A 15,681-nucleotide genomic window follows, 5' to 3' on the forward strand; every position below is an offset into this window, starting at 1 on the left:
GTAACACATTTAATGTACAAATTCAGCATCTGGACAACAAGACCTCAAAAAGAATTTCCACTTTCAACAAATAATTTCAGTAAAATGTTCAGTGTGAGTTGTCTATGGCATCAGTGCCAACAGACCTTTTACAACAGTCTAACACTGCTTCAGGGTTTGCTAAATTTCACAATGGTCTTGCATTTTGCAAGTCAGAAGAAGAAATATCAAAATGACACCGTTTCTTTTGTGTTCATAGCCTTATAAATGCAATTTCATCTGGTAGCATTTATATACGGTAGGTATTTGCAGCGGAAATCTAAATATATACTAATGGTTACAGGATCAGTATTGATGCTGTACCCTGAGTGATGGTAATAAAAGTAAGCATTATAAGATATTATAGCCGAACAGCTGACTATAACAGCCAAACTTCCTTCCTGGGCAGATATATATATGTTCTGCTGATCCTAACCTCTCTCTACTGCTCCCAGCTCTCCCTCACCTCCCCATTCTTAAGTGTTTGTTGTTGTGTATCATACTAGATGTGGTGGTCAACACAGTCTGCCAATGCCCAGTGGTCAGTCATAATTAACACCTAGAAGCAGGAGTTTCATAGCTTACTGTCTTATCCAATCTCGGTGAAGGAGTCGTAGGGGACTATTAGCTCGATCAACTCTCCATAAAGGAGTCATAATTCACTCTATGTCATATCAACTCTCCATAAAGGAGTCATAATTCACTATGTCATATCAACTCTTCATAAAGGAGTCATAATTCACTCTATGTCATATCAACACTCCACGAAAGATCATCACCGGGTATTTATCAGATCAACTCTACTTAAAGATTGTCATAAGTCATTTCTTCTCCGTTTCATTCAGTTAGGAAAACAAATAGATTACAGTTTCATGGCGATCTGACAACACTCTTGTTAGTTGTAATTGATATGGCAGTGATTTCTCATTCTGTGATTGGTAAACCCCTCTCAGTTTTCCACCTTTCATGCAATTTTTAATTGGTCTTGTCATATTTCACAAGTGCCATTGCTATGATACTTTACAATACAGCTATTAGCTGAGGAAGCTTCAGTGGTTACTACATCTAGTAATGTCAACAGACCAGGAGAGATTTGTCTGAGTCTTTGCCAAATCGTTCCAAAAGTATGAGGAAGTTTAGATGATAATTGGCAAATTACTGGTTGGTGTCTGTGTGTCATTAATAGCCAGTAGATGATGAAGATTGTATGGTTTAATTGGCAGCACATGGTTTAGAAATGGCATAAATTTCTGCCCTATTGAAGAGACTCAAAGATGATATACGTAAAGCTTTCAAATGTTTAGGAAGACTGAGGCATTTGTCAGTAAATACAGGATTTACAATGGTCAGATTTGACAGTGTGTCAGTAAAGTCAGGGTAAATGTGGTCAGATTTGACAGTGTGTCCATAAAGTCAGGGTAATTGTGGTCAGATTTGACAGTGTGTCAGTATAGTCAGGGTAAGTGTGGTCAGATATGACAGTGTGTAAGTAAAAGCAGGATTATAAAGAAATGCAGGATGTCCTTAAAAGTCAGACTTCACTATATTTGCTGTAAACTTAATGGACAGTAATCATATATATTGTCTATTGTCTGAGCATGTTGTGTGAAAAAAAGAGAGACAAATCACAGCATAGTCCATTGTCTGTCCAAACTGGTGGTTTTCAATACATCTTCTGTCAAGTGTCCTGAAACAGCACAACACCAATATTGTGAACACTTGAACGACATGCAGGTACAACTGCCTGGCCCAGTAAAGGTCAGCCTATATATGATCTCAGACAGACATTCTTATAGTGGTAATCTGAGGTGATCCATTATATGTACAGTATCCATGGTGATCCATTATATGTACAGTATCCATGGTGATCCATTATACGTACAGTATCCATGGTGATCCATTATATGTACAGTATCCATGGTGATCCATGGCAACTACAGTATCCATGGTGATCCATTATACAAACAGTATCCATGGTGATACATCATTTCCACAGTATCCATGTTGATCTATCATATCAACAGTATCCATGGTGATCTATCATATCAACAGTATCCATGGTGATTTATCCACAGATCTCATGGTGATCTATCAAATAAACAGTATCCATGGTGATTTACCATATCAACAGTATCCATGATGATCCATCATATTCACAGTATCCATGTTGATCCATCATATTCACAGTATCCATGGTGATCCATCATATCTACAGTTTCCATGGTGATCCATCATATCCACAGCACAGGATAGCTTTATAGACATGCACACTTATAAATGACAAAAAAGGAAGCTATTTGTCATCAGAAATGTTTCAGGAAACATTTTTTTGTTTAAATTGAGACAAATCTTAATTCAGTCTCAGAATGTTTTTGCTTTTTATTATCTCTGTTGTATATTTGGTATTCATAACCAGACTTTTGATTTAATATTTAACAAAATATAATATAAAGCATTTGTAAGGGGAAAATTACATTTTCCCATTGTATTTTGACCAGCAGATACTAACATTGTATCTTATTGCTTTGAAAATTTACTGTCCGTGGCACAGCATAGTAGCTTTTCCCATGCTGTTTCCATATGACACAGCATAGTAGCTTTTCCCATGCTGTTTCCATATGAACATCCCAGCTTTGATGCTTCACAGTCCTCATAAGCAATATGTCATCATGAACTAATTGACGTATGGATTAGATTGTATTTTGTATCCCAGGGGTCAGTGGAAGGGGACAGTGATAGATGCCGGAGGGTAAAGAATATGTACATTGTGTTTATCCTCATTAAGCCCATGGCCAACACATCATCTCTGACTCAGAGTAGGGGGATGGGCTTATTACAGAACTTCTGAACTGCAATAGGAAGGGCTTGTACCCGATGATAGTATACATGGTGCCGGTGCCTGTGTACCCAAGTGGGGAAGGGGGGGGGGGGGGGTAAACTTATGGTACTTGTGTACTTGAAGAGGTGATGGAGGGATAATGTGATGGTACCCTACCTCAATACCCAGGGGGTTGATAGAAGGGGCCATGATTTTATAGCACCTTGTATCTGTATCTGGAGAGGGGGGGGGGGGGGGGGGGGGGGGTAGCAGTTACATTGTGCCAGTAGAGTGATGGGACATAGGACAGTGATAAATACTGAAGGATAGGGATATGTATAACACAGCAGTGAATAGCCATGATAGCGCAACTCATCATATCATATATATTAATATGTGATAACTTATCATGATAGAAAAAATGCTCTGTACACTACGCTAACAGTCTGGGTGTAATTACTGTGTGTCATAAGACAGTACATGTGTGTGATGGCGCCACTAGTATTGGTATACCTACACATTCTCTGCCATTCCTATGGCACTCATTTCTCCTCATCAATTGAGACAATTTTTGGAGAAATTTATGGAAAATGTGACGATAGTGTAAATGTTTTATAGAAAGACAGCTTTCATCCTCCTTCATTTCACTCATACGTCCTACAGGAAAATTATACTTGATATTATTGTTATAGAAAAAAACGATGCATGATGATAATAATGTAATATCTTAAAGATAGACAGCAGCTCCACACAAAATACCTGTAGTCTATGTATATACTTCCTTACTACAAGGCGGCCTGATATGAATGGCATACAAAAAACAATGATGTTGTTTGATAAATTTATGGAAATGTTCCAGAAACATGAAATGTTTGTGTTTATCATGAACACTGAGGCTGGGATTTGTTTTGTTTTTTGTTTTACAAAAGTTGCTCATGGAATTTTAATCAATTCCAACATTTTGTTTCTTCAAAATTTGATCAAATATAAACTAAAGTAATATGGAAATTTTCAGAATCATCTTCAGATTTATTGAAATATTGCTAATGGTCAGTGTTACATTGGTTGTTAGTAGATGTCAGATTCCTGAGGGGAAATCGTTCCTGCTCAGAGTTATATGTCAGATCCTCGAGGGGAAATCGAGGGGAAATTGTTCCTGCTCAGAGTTAGATGTCAGATCCCGGAGGGGAGATCGTTCCTGCTCAGAGTTAGAGGTCAGATGGAGTATCTTGTATCAGACAAGTGTTGATAACTCTAACTTACAAGCTACTGATTGTCCAATTAGCTCCAGTTTAACACGCACATATTTCCGGCCAGATAGGATGCTATCCATGGTCAATGGTCAACGTTTGCATCGATTCTTTCATCCAGGGGATATCAAATTCTTACTGTAATATTGCAGTGACATCTTAATTGACCAATTTTGGCATTCAAAAAGAATCAAAGTAATGGCTGTAGGTTGCTCGGTGATGAGACACACTGATGATAAAGTCCTTCCTCTTATTCCACCACTTTTACACAGGGTGGTCATTTCTCGAAAGCAATTCTCCCTGCAGATAGGATTGAATTTGTGGATAATCCTAGTTTCCATTTTACCCCCTTTTTGAAGGGTTCATATTATCTGAAGAGTCAAGGTTATGTGAAGTGTTATTGTTATGTGAAGGTTAATACGAAGGCTGTACAAAGATCGTACACACACAGGATCGGGGTGTGACGAATATTGCTTAAGACAGATATTGACAGTATCAGCAAGAAATCAAAGAAAATGTAGCAAAGAAACTATACTGGTAATGGTATTTTCATTAAAAAAAACACAGAAACAGTTGATATAATTATGTGAAAACTTTCAGAACATATTACGATGAACTAAAAGCCTTTGGAGCAGGAACGGTATCACTGCAGTGTGTCAGCTGTTTGAAGTTTTACTGATTTAAGGTAACAGATATAGCATCCAATGGCTTTATTGGAACAAAAACGGGCAGTTATAGAATATTTATCTCAGTGGAAAGCACTAAGAGGAATTGTACTAGCTGTATTGAAACTGGCCTCATTCCAGATGAATAGACTTTTCTGTTTGCTGTGCTTCCATCCATAATGTATGGTCCAATTTGTCACACAAACAAACGAACAAAATATAACCTGACTTATTACTCGGGACAATAGTATCACATCAAATATTTAAGGAGTAAAAGGATTTGTGTTATGTTTGTTTGATTTACAATCAATTGATGGCAGAGACTTGGTCAGAAACAGTACCAGTGAAAGTGTGAGGTCGTGGAGCTGCCCTTCCCAATGATAATTAATCAACATTAACAAACATTTATATGAAACGGATTTACCATACAACTTATGGATGACAAACACCTATACCACACAAATTTGCCATACATTACTTATGGATGACAAACATCTATTCCACACAGATTTATCATACAACTTATGGATAACAAACGCCTATACCACACAGATTTACCATACAACTTATGGACGACAAACACCTATACCACACAGATTTACCATACAACGCATGGACGACAAACACCTATACCACACAGATTTACCATACAACTTATGGACGACAAACACCTATACCACACAGATTTATCATACAACTTATGGACGACAAACACCTATACCACACAGATTTACCATACAACTTACGAATGACAAACACCTATACCACAAAGATTAACCATACAACTTACGAATGAAAAACACCTATACCACAAAGATTTACCATACAACTTATTGATAACAAACACCTATACCACAATGATTTGTCATACAACAAATAGATGACAAAATTGTATGTATACCACACAGATTTAACATACAGCTTATGGATAACAGACACCTTGCCATACAATGTATGGAAAACAATCATTTATATTACAAAGATTTTTCATACATCATAAAGATAACAAACATTCATGCCACACAGATTTATCATACAACTTTTGGATAACAAACACCTATACAACACAGACTTGGATAGATCTTGATTGGTTTGTCATTGAGCCCAAACAAATGTGTAAATTAAAGGAAGGGATAAGAAATAGAGGCAATGCAGAATGAAAGATTTGTGCTAATGACGTCCCTGCGTTGGCGTGCTACCAACTAGGGAATCTCAGTCGCATGTATCAGGAAGATAAAAAGACATTCAACTTCACCTAGGCTGCGCTAAGATAAAAGTATCACATATAGGCCCATAAAGGTGATCCCTATCTGTGTGCTGTTATTAAAAAGTTGGATTGTGTAAAACATATCTACAAATCAGAACAGCCCAACCGTTACTTCTCATGCAAAATGCAGATAGCTAATTTAGAAATTGCATAACAACATGTGCTAATGGTTTAGACATTGTAGCTGAGTTTCCAATTTTGAAAAACATTCAAGGTTATGTTGAACTGTTGAAACAAACTTGTACCATAATGAGACTTGCTTTCTGTTTGTCATTAAAAAAAGTCTTTTTATAATATACTAGTCTTTGGTTTCCTTTCTGAGGACATGAAAACCTGTCATCGCTTTTACACTCTCTGTTTCCAAGTTACCAAAATGTTTGTAAGTTATCTGAAACTGACATATGGTCAATCATCTTTTATACATATACACATTTTACAAAAGGAGAAAGACACCAAAGTAGATATAGAAACTGGAAATTCCACAGAGTCATTTTATCCAAGAAAAAGAAACAGAAAAGAATCCGCCAGAACAATGCATTGGATTAAGCATTGTTCTCCTCTATATACGAGGCATATCGTAGGTCATCAATCATGTGGAAAAAAAGGCATTTAATTGTCCATGTCAAACCTGCTTACACTTTCAAAGAACTCTTAAGTATCTTCCTAACAAAAATTTGTGAAGGAAGTCAAGTGTTGAGTGATAGAAAGGTCCCATATGCCGCTTGCAAATAATTCTGTGAAGGGGATCTGACACCCGATCATGGTGCACCTCAGGGGCAAGGGACAGAGAATTTTGACCTCTAATGCCTCTTCTGTAGATTAGAAAGGCTCAAGATTGACTGGCTGGGTATTTCTACCAATGACAGGGAACAAAATTGGGTATAGCAGGGCATCTATGAAACCATTCACATCACTCTGCACTCGTGAACCTCAAGTCAAATACAGCGAGGGGACACTATGCCAATGCATATTACAAGACGTCATTGGAGGATTAAATCGGCTACCTAACTGCAGAGCTTTTATTGTCTTTGCTTTGTCGTCAATGAAACTAAAAATTCTTAAAACCATTAAATATTCTGCTTCGGAAAGTATTGTTGGGTCAATAAAATGCAATACCTATCATGATACACTTACAAGGTATTACAGTATGCAATGTATCGCAATACACTCCGGTCGTATCTTGGCAGCCCAAGTGTTCTATATAGATAATATCAGTATTCTGTATAGGAGAATACCTGTATACTGTATAGAGAATACCTGTACACTGTATAGAGAATACCTGTACATTGTGTAGAGAATACCTGTACACTGTGTAGAGAACACCTGCACACTGTATATAGAATACCTGTACACTGTATAGAGAATACCTGTATACTGTATAGAGAATACCTGTACACTGTATAGAGAATACATGTATACTGTATAGAGAATACCTGTATACTGTATAGAGAATACCTGTACACTGTATAGAGAATACCTGTATATGGTATAGAGAATACCTGTACACTGTATAGAGAATACCTGTACACTGTATAGAGAATACCTGTATACTGTGTAGAGAATACCTGTACACTGTAAATGTATTGCATTAGAAAAGTTTAAAACCCATAGTAACATACATATAACAAATACTTGCCAACTCTCCCTATTTTGGAGGGAGACTCCACATATTGGACCCTAAAATTGAGCATTTTCAACCAGTGAATTTGGTAAACTATTTCTGTTTTCTAAGATCTGATGATTTCATCTGAAAGAACAGCTCAAAAGATGCAATTTAAAACAGTTTTTTTTTTCCCAAGGTTGTATATTCTCACTTTTTATTTATGTTTTTAATTCTGAGCACACGTACATGTAATCTCCAACACGGAAACTTCAAACTGCTGGCAAGTAGGATAACATTTTTTTTTTTTTTTATTCCAGTGATTATGTTAATACCTCACGCAAATTTCATTGGCTGTTTATCACCAATGTTGTTACCCAAATTTCAATGAACAGGGAAAAAAGTTAGCTTCAAGTTATGAAAAGCCCAGTTTATTCAACAAAGCTTCATTATGAGTCTGGCCTGCTGGATGTAGCACAGGTGTACGAACACAGTACAATTACTGGTGGATAGACAAGGAGCTATAAAGGTGCTGGAATGGTGATTGGGCTCTCCTTGTTTTTATTGACTCCAAACAAGTTCTGTGTAGTTATGAAGTCGGAGAGTTGTATGTATTGATAGAGGTAGGGACAATAGCTTTGGTGTGGTACTACCTGACAATCACATCTCGGGATCACTGGTATATACCAGCCTGCACCCACACACATTTTCTCCCTTGAACAATGATCAATTATTACAGTAATAATGGCGCAGGCTACTTACACAAGTTTGCCAAAAGTGTGCAATAATACCTAAGAAACAGGGTATATGTAATCAGACTCAAATGTGGGGCGGCTGATATCAAAGCTTCAGAATGGATATACCATGCAGCCGTGGTGCTGGGGAGGGGGACCGGCAGACAAATGTGGTGCTGGGGAGGGGGACCGGCAGACAAATGTGGTGCTGGGGAGGGGGGACCGGCAGACAAACGGGGATCAAACATCTGACACAAATCATTGCTTTTCTCCTGATGAAAATCTATCATACATTTCTCTCATGATGCAAATCTATCGTAAATGTTACACAGGGATAAAAAAAACTCATTTTGTAGACTGAGGATTCCAATAGCTGTATCTATGCTAATGGATAGCACTTTTACACCTCATAAATTTTTCAGCAATTTTAATTGATTGGTGACATTTTTGTATCACGTACCACACTATACATGTACAGCACTGACGGTAGTGTTATACTAGTACGGATAGGTATTCTGTTCGTTGAATCGTAGGTATAGATTTTGTTATAACAATTGAAGTGAGGTATTGATTTAGATTGGGCTGAATTGGCTGGGCCCAGCTGTCACTGGATTAACAGGAGCTGGTGGGTACCTTGCACGTTTCATAGTTTGATGATAACGGGCATTTTACAGATGTTTATCTACACAACCCGTTAACATGCCTTTAAACCTTTACACAGGTGACAGACAGTCCTCACTGAAGCTAGATATAGCAGACATTTATATTCTGTAAAAAAAATCCCTGCCGATAAAACTATAAGAAAAGTGTACTGATGACAGTGGTGGACACTACCCCCAGTGTCAGCCTCGCCGCACTTACCTTAGAGAGGAAAGAATAGCTAGTGCACGTAATCCCATTTTGGTTTTTTTTTTTTCCACTATGACTTTTCCTATGTGTGTGTAAAACTGGATTTGTACAGGGCTGATGTAACAGCAGGTTCAGGCTGCACTGATTGGAAACTTTGCGGTGTTGTTGTCTGGTCGTAACACACTCCTAAGATAATCCAGGAAATCGTAGGATATCTCTTGTTTAATTCCCATACAAAGCACACGACTAGAGCTCCGAGGATAATAATTCCAATTACAAGATGAAAATGGTTGCAGTAGAGGGAATCTGTATGTAGATGGTCCTACACTGGTGCACACCTAGGTAAGTAGAGCCGTGAGAGAGAGCTAGCTCACCACTACACAGGCCTAGCAGCTACACTCCAGCCCAGTATTGAACACTGATATGGGGTAGTATCACAGTCAAGGTGGGGACAACAGTCCCCTCCAAAGCTATTACCTCCCCAGGGCTCCTCATTAAAAGTTTGACCACTGGTCAGCCAACTCTGACCACACAAGAGCAGGTACTTTCACTTTAGGTTATACACCTGGTGTGTTTACCTATATCAACTCCGTTCAGACAGGTAAGTGGAGCCCAGGTGATCGTGTGTATTCACATTGGTGGTATGTATAATTCTTCCCATTGTAGTGAGAAACCAGTGTGTTCAGGTTCTAATCAATATTTGCTGTATTTTTATTTCACAAAGAGTTATATACATCATCAATTTTAAATCAGCAGACTTGTTTTATTCGTACTCTGGTTTTACCATCATTAATTTTCCAACATCATTGCAATTTTCTCACATCATGATTAAAATGCCTGGATTCTTTATTCCTTGGCAATCAGGTTCATGATTGCATGTGTACTCAACTACATGGACTGAAAGGTTGTTTTTTTAAATTATGGGTACGTTAAAAGATTAGGTAATGACAATGCAATTTTGTTCAGTTTTTGCCAATTAGGTGAGGATTGTAGCGGTACATGTAATTGATAGAGCTGAGGGTGAGGTGTAACTTTGGGTGATACTTTCTGCACCTTGTTAAGTGTTTGACACAGAAGTGGTTGTAAGGGTAATTGAATTCAACAGTGATGGTGTGTTGATCAATATCAGTGGTACATGAGTAAGGAATGAGGCAACTCCTCCCAAAATATAGGGTTTGACATCTTTACTCAAGCACCAAGCTCCACCTCCAAAAATATCATGACCCACAACTAAACCCAGGCACCACATCTCAGCTCAAACAATATAGGGACTGACAGCTATACCCAAGCACCACATCTCTGCTCACACAATATAGGGGCCAACAGCTATACCCAGGCACCACATCTCTGCTCACACAATGTAGGAGATGACAACTATACCTAGGAGTGAAACGATTCACCGCGATTATGGTGAACCGCGATTACTTGCTCCCGATTCGATTCTCGATTCACAACTCTGATATTTCGATTCGATTCTTACAAATTCGGTCCGTGTTTGACTTTACATTTAGACGCACTCCTAGTCCTGTTAAAACGCAGATTTTGATTGGCCAACACACTTTGCGTAGGCCAATCAAATTGCGCGTTGCTGTTACTGCAAACTACTGCAAACATGGAGTACGAGTTAGCCGACCCGCCCGCATCATATAAATCTCCCGTGTGGAAACACTTTGGGTTTCCAATCGTCGACGGAAAAACGGAAAAAAATGTCACTATTTGCAAGATATGTTATTTAAAGATGTCATACAAAGCTGGCTCGACGACAGCAATGAACGCACATCTAAAACGTAAACACAATGTGGACTGTGATAAAGCTGCTTCGGTCAGTTCGGAGTCTTCCGCTAACAACGATCGTCGGTCTGAACAAAAACCAGAACATGTTGATATGCTCATTTTCCTAGCAAAAAACTTTGTAGTTTAAATGCATATGTGTTTACTCTTTATTGCTTTAAGTGAAGTTATCACATTATAGTAATTCCAGTTGAACTTTCAAGAATTGTTCAAGAACTTGTGAATATTGATTCATTTCTAGTCAAGGATCTATCTGGTCAAAAGATTATGTGTGTTAAGTTTTTGTGATACATTTCTTTCAATATGTCAGAAGTAGACAAAGACTTAATTGTTTACAGTGCTCTGATGCATGACTGCAATGTTTATATGATTTTGCAATAAACTTGCAACTTGTAAAAGTAATTTTACCTATTTACAAAGTGGTTTTTTTCTGACTTCTCATCTAAATTAGTAAATATGTTTGAAAAATCATGTATTTCTTGGATGCTAATAATCGAATCGAAATTAATCGAATCGGAAGTCACAAATCGAGATTCGAATCGAATCGAGATATACCCGAATCGTTGCATCCATAACTATACCCAGGCACCACATCTCTGCTCACACAATATAGGGACTGACAGCTATACCCAGGTACCATATCTCTGCTCACACAATAAAGGGGGCCAACAGCTATACACAGGCACCACATCTCTGCTCACACAATGTAGGAGATGATAACTATACCCAGGCACCACATCTCTGCTCACACAATATAGGGACTGACAGCTATACCCAGGTACCATATCTCTGCTCACACAATAAAGGGGGCCAACAGCTATACACAGGCACCACATCTCTGCTCACACAATGTAGGAGATGACAACTATACCCAGGCACCACATCTCTGCTCACACAATATAGGGACTGACATCTATACCCAGGTACCATATCTCTGCTCACACAATAAAGGGGGCCAACAGCTATACCCAGGCACCACATCTCTGCTCACACAATGTAGTAGTTGACAGCTATACCCAGGCACCACATCTCTGCTCACACAATAAAGGGGCCAACAGCTATCCCCAGGCACCACATCTCTGCTCAAACAATATAGGGGCCATCAGCTATACCCAGGCACCACATCTCTGCTCACGCAATAAAGGGGCCAACAGCTATACCCAGGCACCACATCTCTGCTCACACAATATAGGGACACACAGCTATACCCAGGCACAACATCTCTGCTCACACAATATAGGGACCCACAGCTATACCTAGGCACCACATTGCTGCTCAAACAATATAGGGACCCAAAGCTACACCCAGGCACCACATCTCAGCTCAAACAATATAGGGACTGACAGCTATACCCAGGCACCACATCTCTGCTCAAACAATATAGGGACCCACAGCTATACCCAGGCACCACAACTCTGCTCACACAATATAGGGGCCAACAGCTATACCCAGGCACCACATCTCTGCTCACACAATATAAGGGCCAACAGCTATACCCAGGCACCACATTTCTGCTCATATAATATAGGGACTGACAGCTATACCCAGGTACCATATCTCTGCTCACACAATGTAGGGGCCAACAGCTATACCCAGGTACCACATCTCTGCTCACACAATATAGGAACTGACAGCTATAGTCAGGTACCATATCTCGGCTCACACAATGTATGAGATGACAGCTATACCCAGGCACCACATCTCTGCTTCCACAATATAGGGGCCAACAGCTATACGCAGGCACCACATCTCTGCTCACACAACATAGGGACCCACAGCTATACCCAGGCACCACATCGCTGCTCAAACAATATAGGGAATGACAGCTATACCCAGGCACCACATCTCTGCTCTCAAACAATATAGGGACTGACAGCTATACCCAGGCACCACATCTCTGCTCACACAATGTAGGAGATGACAGCTATACCCAGGCACCACATCTCTGCTCACACAACATAGGGACTGACAGCTATACCCTGGCACCAAACTCCTAACACAATAAAGGGGCCAACAGCTATACCCATGCACCAAACTCCTCCTAACACAACATAGGGACTGACAGCTATACCCAGGCACCAAACTCCTCCTAACACAATATAGGGGCCAACAGCTATACCCAGGCACCAAACTCCTCTTAACACAATATAGGGGCCAACAGCTAGACCCAGGCACCACATCTCTGCTCACACAATAAAGGGGCCAACAGCTATACCCAGGCACCAAACTCCTCCTAACACAATATAGGGACTGACAGCTATACCAAGGCACCACATCTCTGCTCACACAATAAAGGGGCCAACAGCTATACCCAGGCACAAAACTCCTCTTAACACAATATAGGGGCCGACAGCTATACCTGGGCACCTTACCCCACCTCACAAAGGGGCCGACATGTGTACAGCTATACCCGGACATTACACCTCTGCTCACACAATATAGGGGCTAACAGCTATACCCAGACACCAAAACCTTCCTCCCATTGCCACCTTTCACATTTCAGGGGCAGATACTTCAAAGGAGAAGGGGAGATTTTTTACAATACTAAGGTTATGAAATATTATTTTATTTGACCCAGGATAAGTGTTCTTGTATAAAACTGCTTTTATTGGGGGGGGGGGGGGGGGGGAATGGACTTTTACTTCCCTATTGCAATAGATATGACATTGTATATATTTTCAGTTTATTATTCTGTGTTGCCAGCACGCCTATCTGACATTATGTGTGGCTTGAAAATTCAATTGTAATATTGTTAATTGTATGACCGTAGAAGAAAGTGTGATTTTTTGTGTTTAACAGAGTGGAGATAGGGACAGTTTTGTAACTGATTACTCGACATGTTCCTGTTGGTTAACCTCTCCCGTGGAAATAACAGTGATGTGTTTTGAAAAGTGTTCTTACACTCTGGAGTAATTGTATTATTCCAAAATTATAGGAACATAGCTGTTGTTTATTGGCCAGTCACTTCTAAAACAACAAAAAATAGCGGCATATATTGGCGCTCCCCTGAGAAAACCGTCTTGTGAACATAAACCTTACGTAATTTGTGGTAAGACAGGAGTACAATTACATGTTTATGATCCAACATGTAAATTAATGATGGGAGGTAACAGCTGGCTGCGACTTGGAACCTTCAGCGTAGGTTACCAGCGTACCTGTACTTTAACAGAACTACGATAGATACAACATTGTCAATCTACTGATCTACCTGTTCTGTAACGTGGAATTTTAGAAGCTATTTGTAATTCAAATGTTAGTCGATTAAAACTGGCCTGTTACTACTTTCCAAACTGTGGAGATGTCTCCTTAGTCCTCATTAAGGCAATTAATTATGCGTGTTATGTTAATTAATGCTGTGAGGCACAGCAGTGTATCTGTACATGACCTTGTGTCCTGTCCTTGTAATTAATTATGGGAAATTCATGACTTGGAATGGTAGACACAATCATATGTATCTTCAACTAAAAAAAAAAATCTATGTCTTATTTATTTACTTATATTATTATATACCAGGAAATGTTTGCAGCATAATAGCATGAATCTTTCAACAACCTTGTAAAAGACAAATTAGTTACTATGTGATCCATTGGTAAGCGGCTTGTAAAATTTCCATTTTGAAGAATGGATTTACTGGTGATTTTACTGAAGAGTAACCATTAAGCTGGATGTATAAAATATTTTAATAAAGGGCAATAGTGATTTCCTTTTTTATTTGTGGCACTAGCAGCACATCTATAGATATGTAGAGGGCATGACAAGGTTTCCTTGACCTGGTAAGGTGATAAAGCTGTTGTGATTGGACGAATATTTTACACTTGGGCTCAGATTGGACCACTTGCGGCTGATGTGATTTTATGTGGTGCCTCATACAGGCTTCTGTAGCTTAGTGGCCCAAGTACTCCGGAACAATGACCACACAATGCTAGAGTGGTCTAGACCCTAAACCCTGAAAGCACCTGAACATTCAACTTTAAAATATTTGACTTTATATACAATCATCAACTTACAATGACAGTTAATATGAAAAAAATAATAATATTCTGATTAAAAAAACATAGTTTTTTTTATTCGGTCCGTTATTATTTTGATATACCTAATTGAGGTCTACTGACCCATTACAGGGCTTGGCTGGTTTGTCTTCCTATAACCTAAGTTCATGCATCTTTATCATACAAACTTTGCCAGTTTGTCTTCTTACAAGCTAATCTGATGCATCTTTGTCATATGACCTTGGCCATTGCGAGGACTGAAAACCCTTTACAAATGTTCAGTCACCAATCACTAAACCAGCTTTTGGTCAACTCCATTCTCTTCTTGTGCTGCCAAACACTCCATTGACATTACATTCTTTGAACGATTTACGTCTATTTCAACCTTATAAACCTTATTGGTATATATATATCTGTGGTGTTTTAATTAAGATTTGTTCCCCAAATCAACCTAATGGGTAAAATGAGATGAACAAGCTACCAAGTCTAGTACCATTGGCGTGAGTGCCAGGGTAGATGTGACGTATTTAATGGTCCAGTGTTATCATTAGATGGTAAAATGGTTCTGCAGTAAAGAACATGTCTTGGCTCAATCTTTTCAACCCCCATCCTAAAATGTTTGCTTTTGGCCAATTATAAATCTCATTTTTGGCAAGACTGCTTCCGACGTAATATTGGCCCATTGTTATTATAAGAGTTT

The 15,681-nt window shown here is 39.0% G+C and overlaps 1 protein-coding gene across 3 annotated transcripts in view; it reads left to right on the forward strand.

The window, feature by feature from the left end:
* LOC110461244 (mRNA-decapping enzyme 1B-like) overlaps window positions 1–15,681 on the forward strand; it is a 132,411-nt gene that overhangs the window by 48,196 nt on the left and 68,534 nt on the right. Inside the window, exon 1 of one of the 3 annotated variants that reach the window (XM_021514642.1) lies at window positions 9,465–9,543. The exons of 1 other annotated variant lie outside the window; for it this stretch is intronic. In XM_021514642.1, coding sequence (XP_021370317.1) covers window positions 9,518–9,543 — 26 coding nt within the window. In that variant the 5' untranslated portion in view covers window positions 9,465–9,517. Of the gene's footprint in view, window positions 1–9,464; window positions 9,544–9,770; window positions 9,803–15,681 lie in introns of those variants that run through there. One more of the 3 variants, XM_021514643.1, reaches the window with a different exon arrangement.

This window comes from Mizuhopecten yessoensis, unplaced genomic scaffold (genome assembly GCF_002113885.1).
Source record: "Mizuhopecten yessoensis strain PY_sf001 unplaced genomic scaffold, ASM211388v2 scaffold10591, whole genome shotgun sequence".
NCBI classification, from domain to species: domain Eukaryota; kingdom Metazoa; phylum Mollusca; class Bivalvia; order Pectinida; family Pectinidae; genus Mizuhopecten; species Mizuhopecten yessoensis.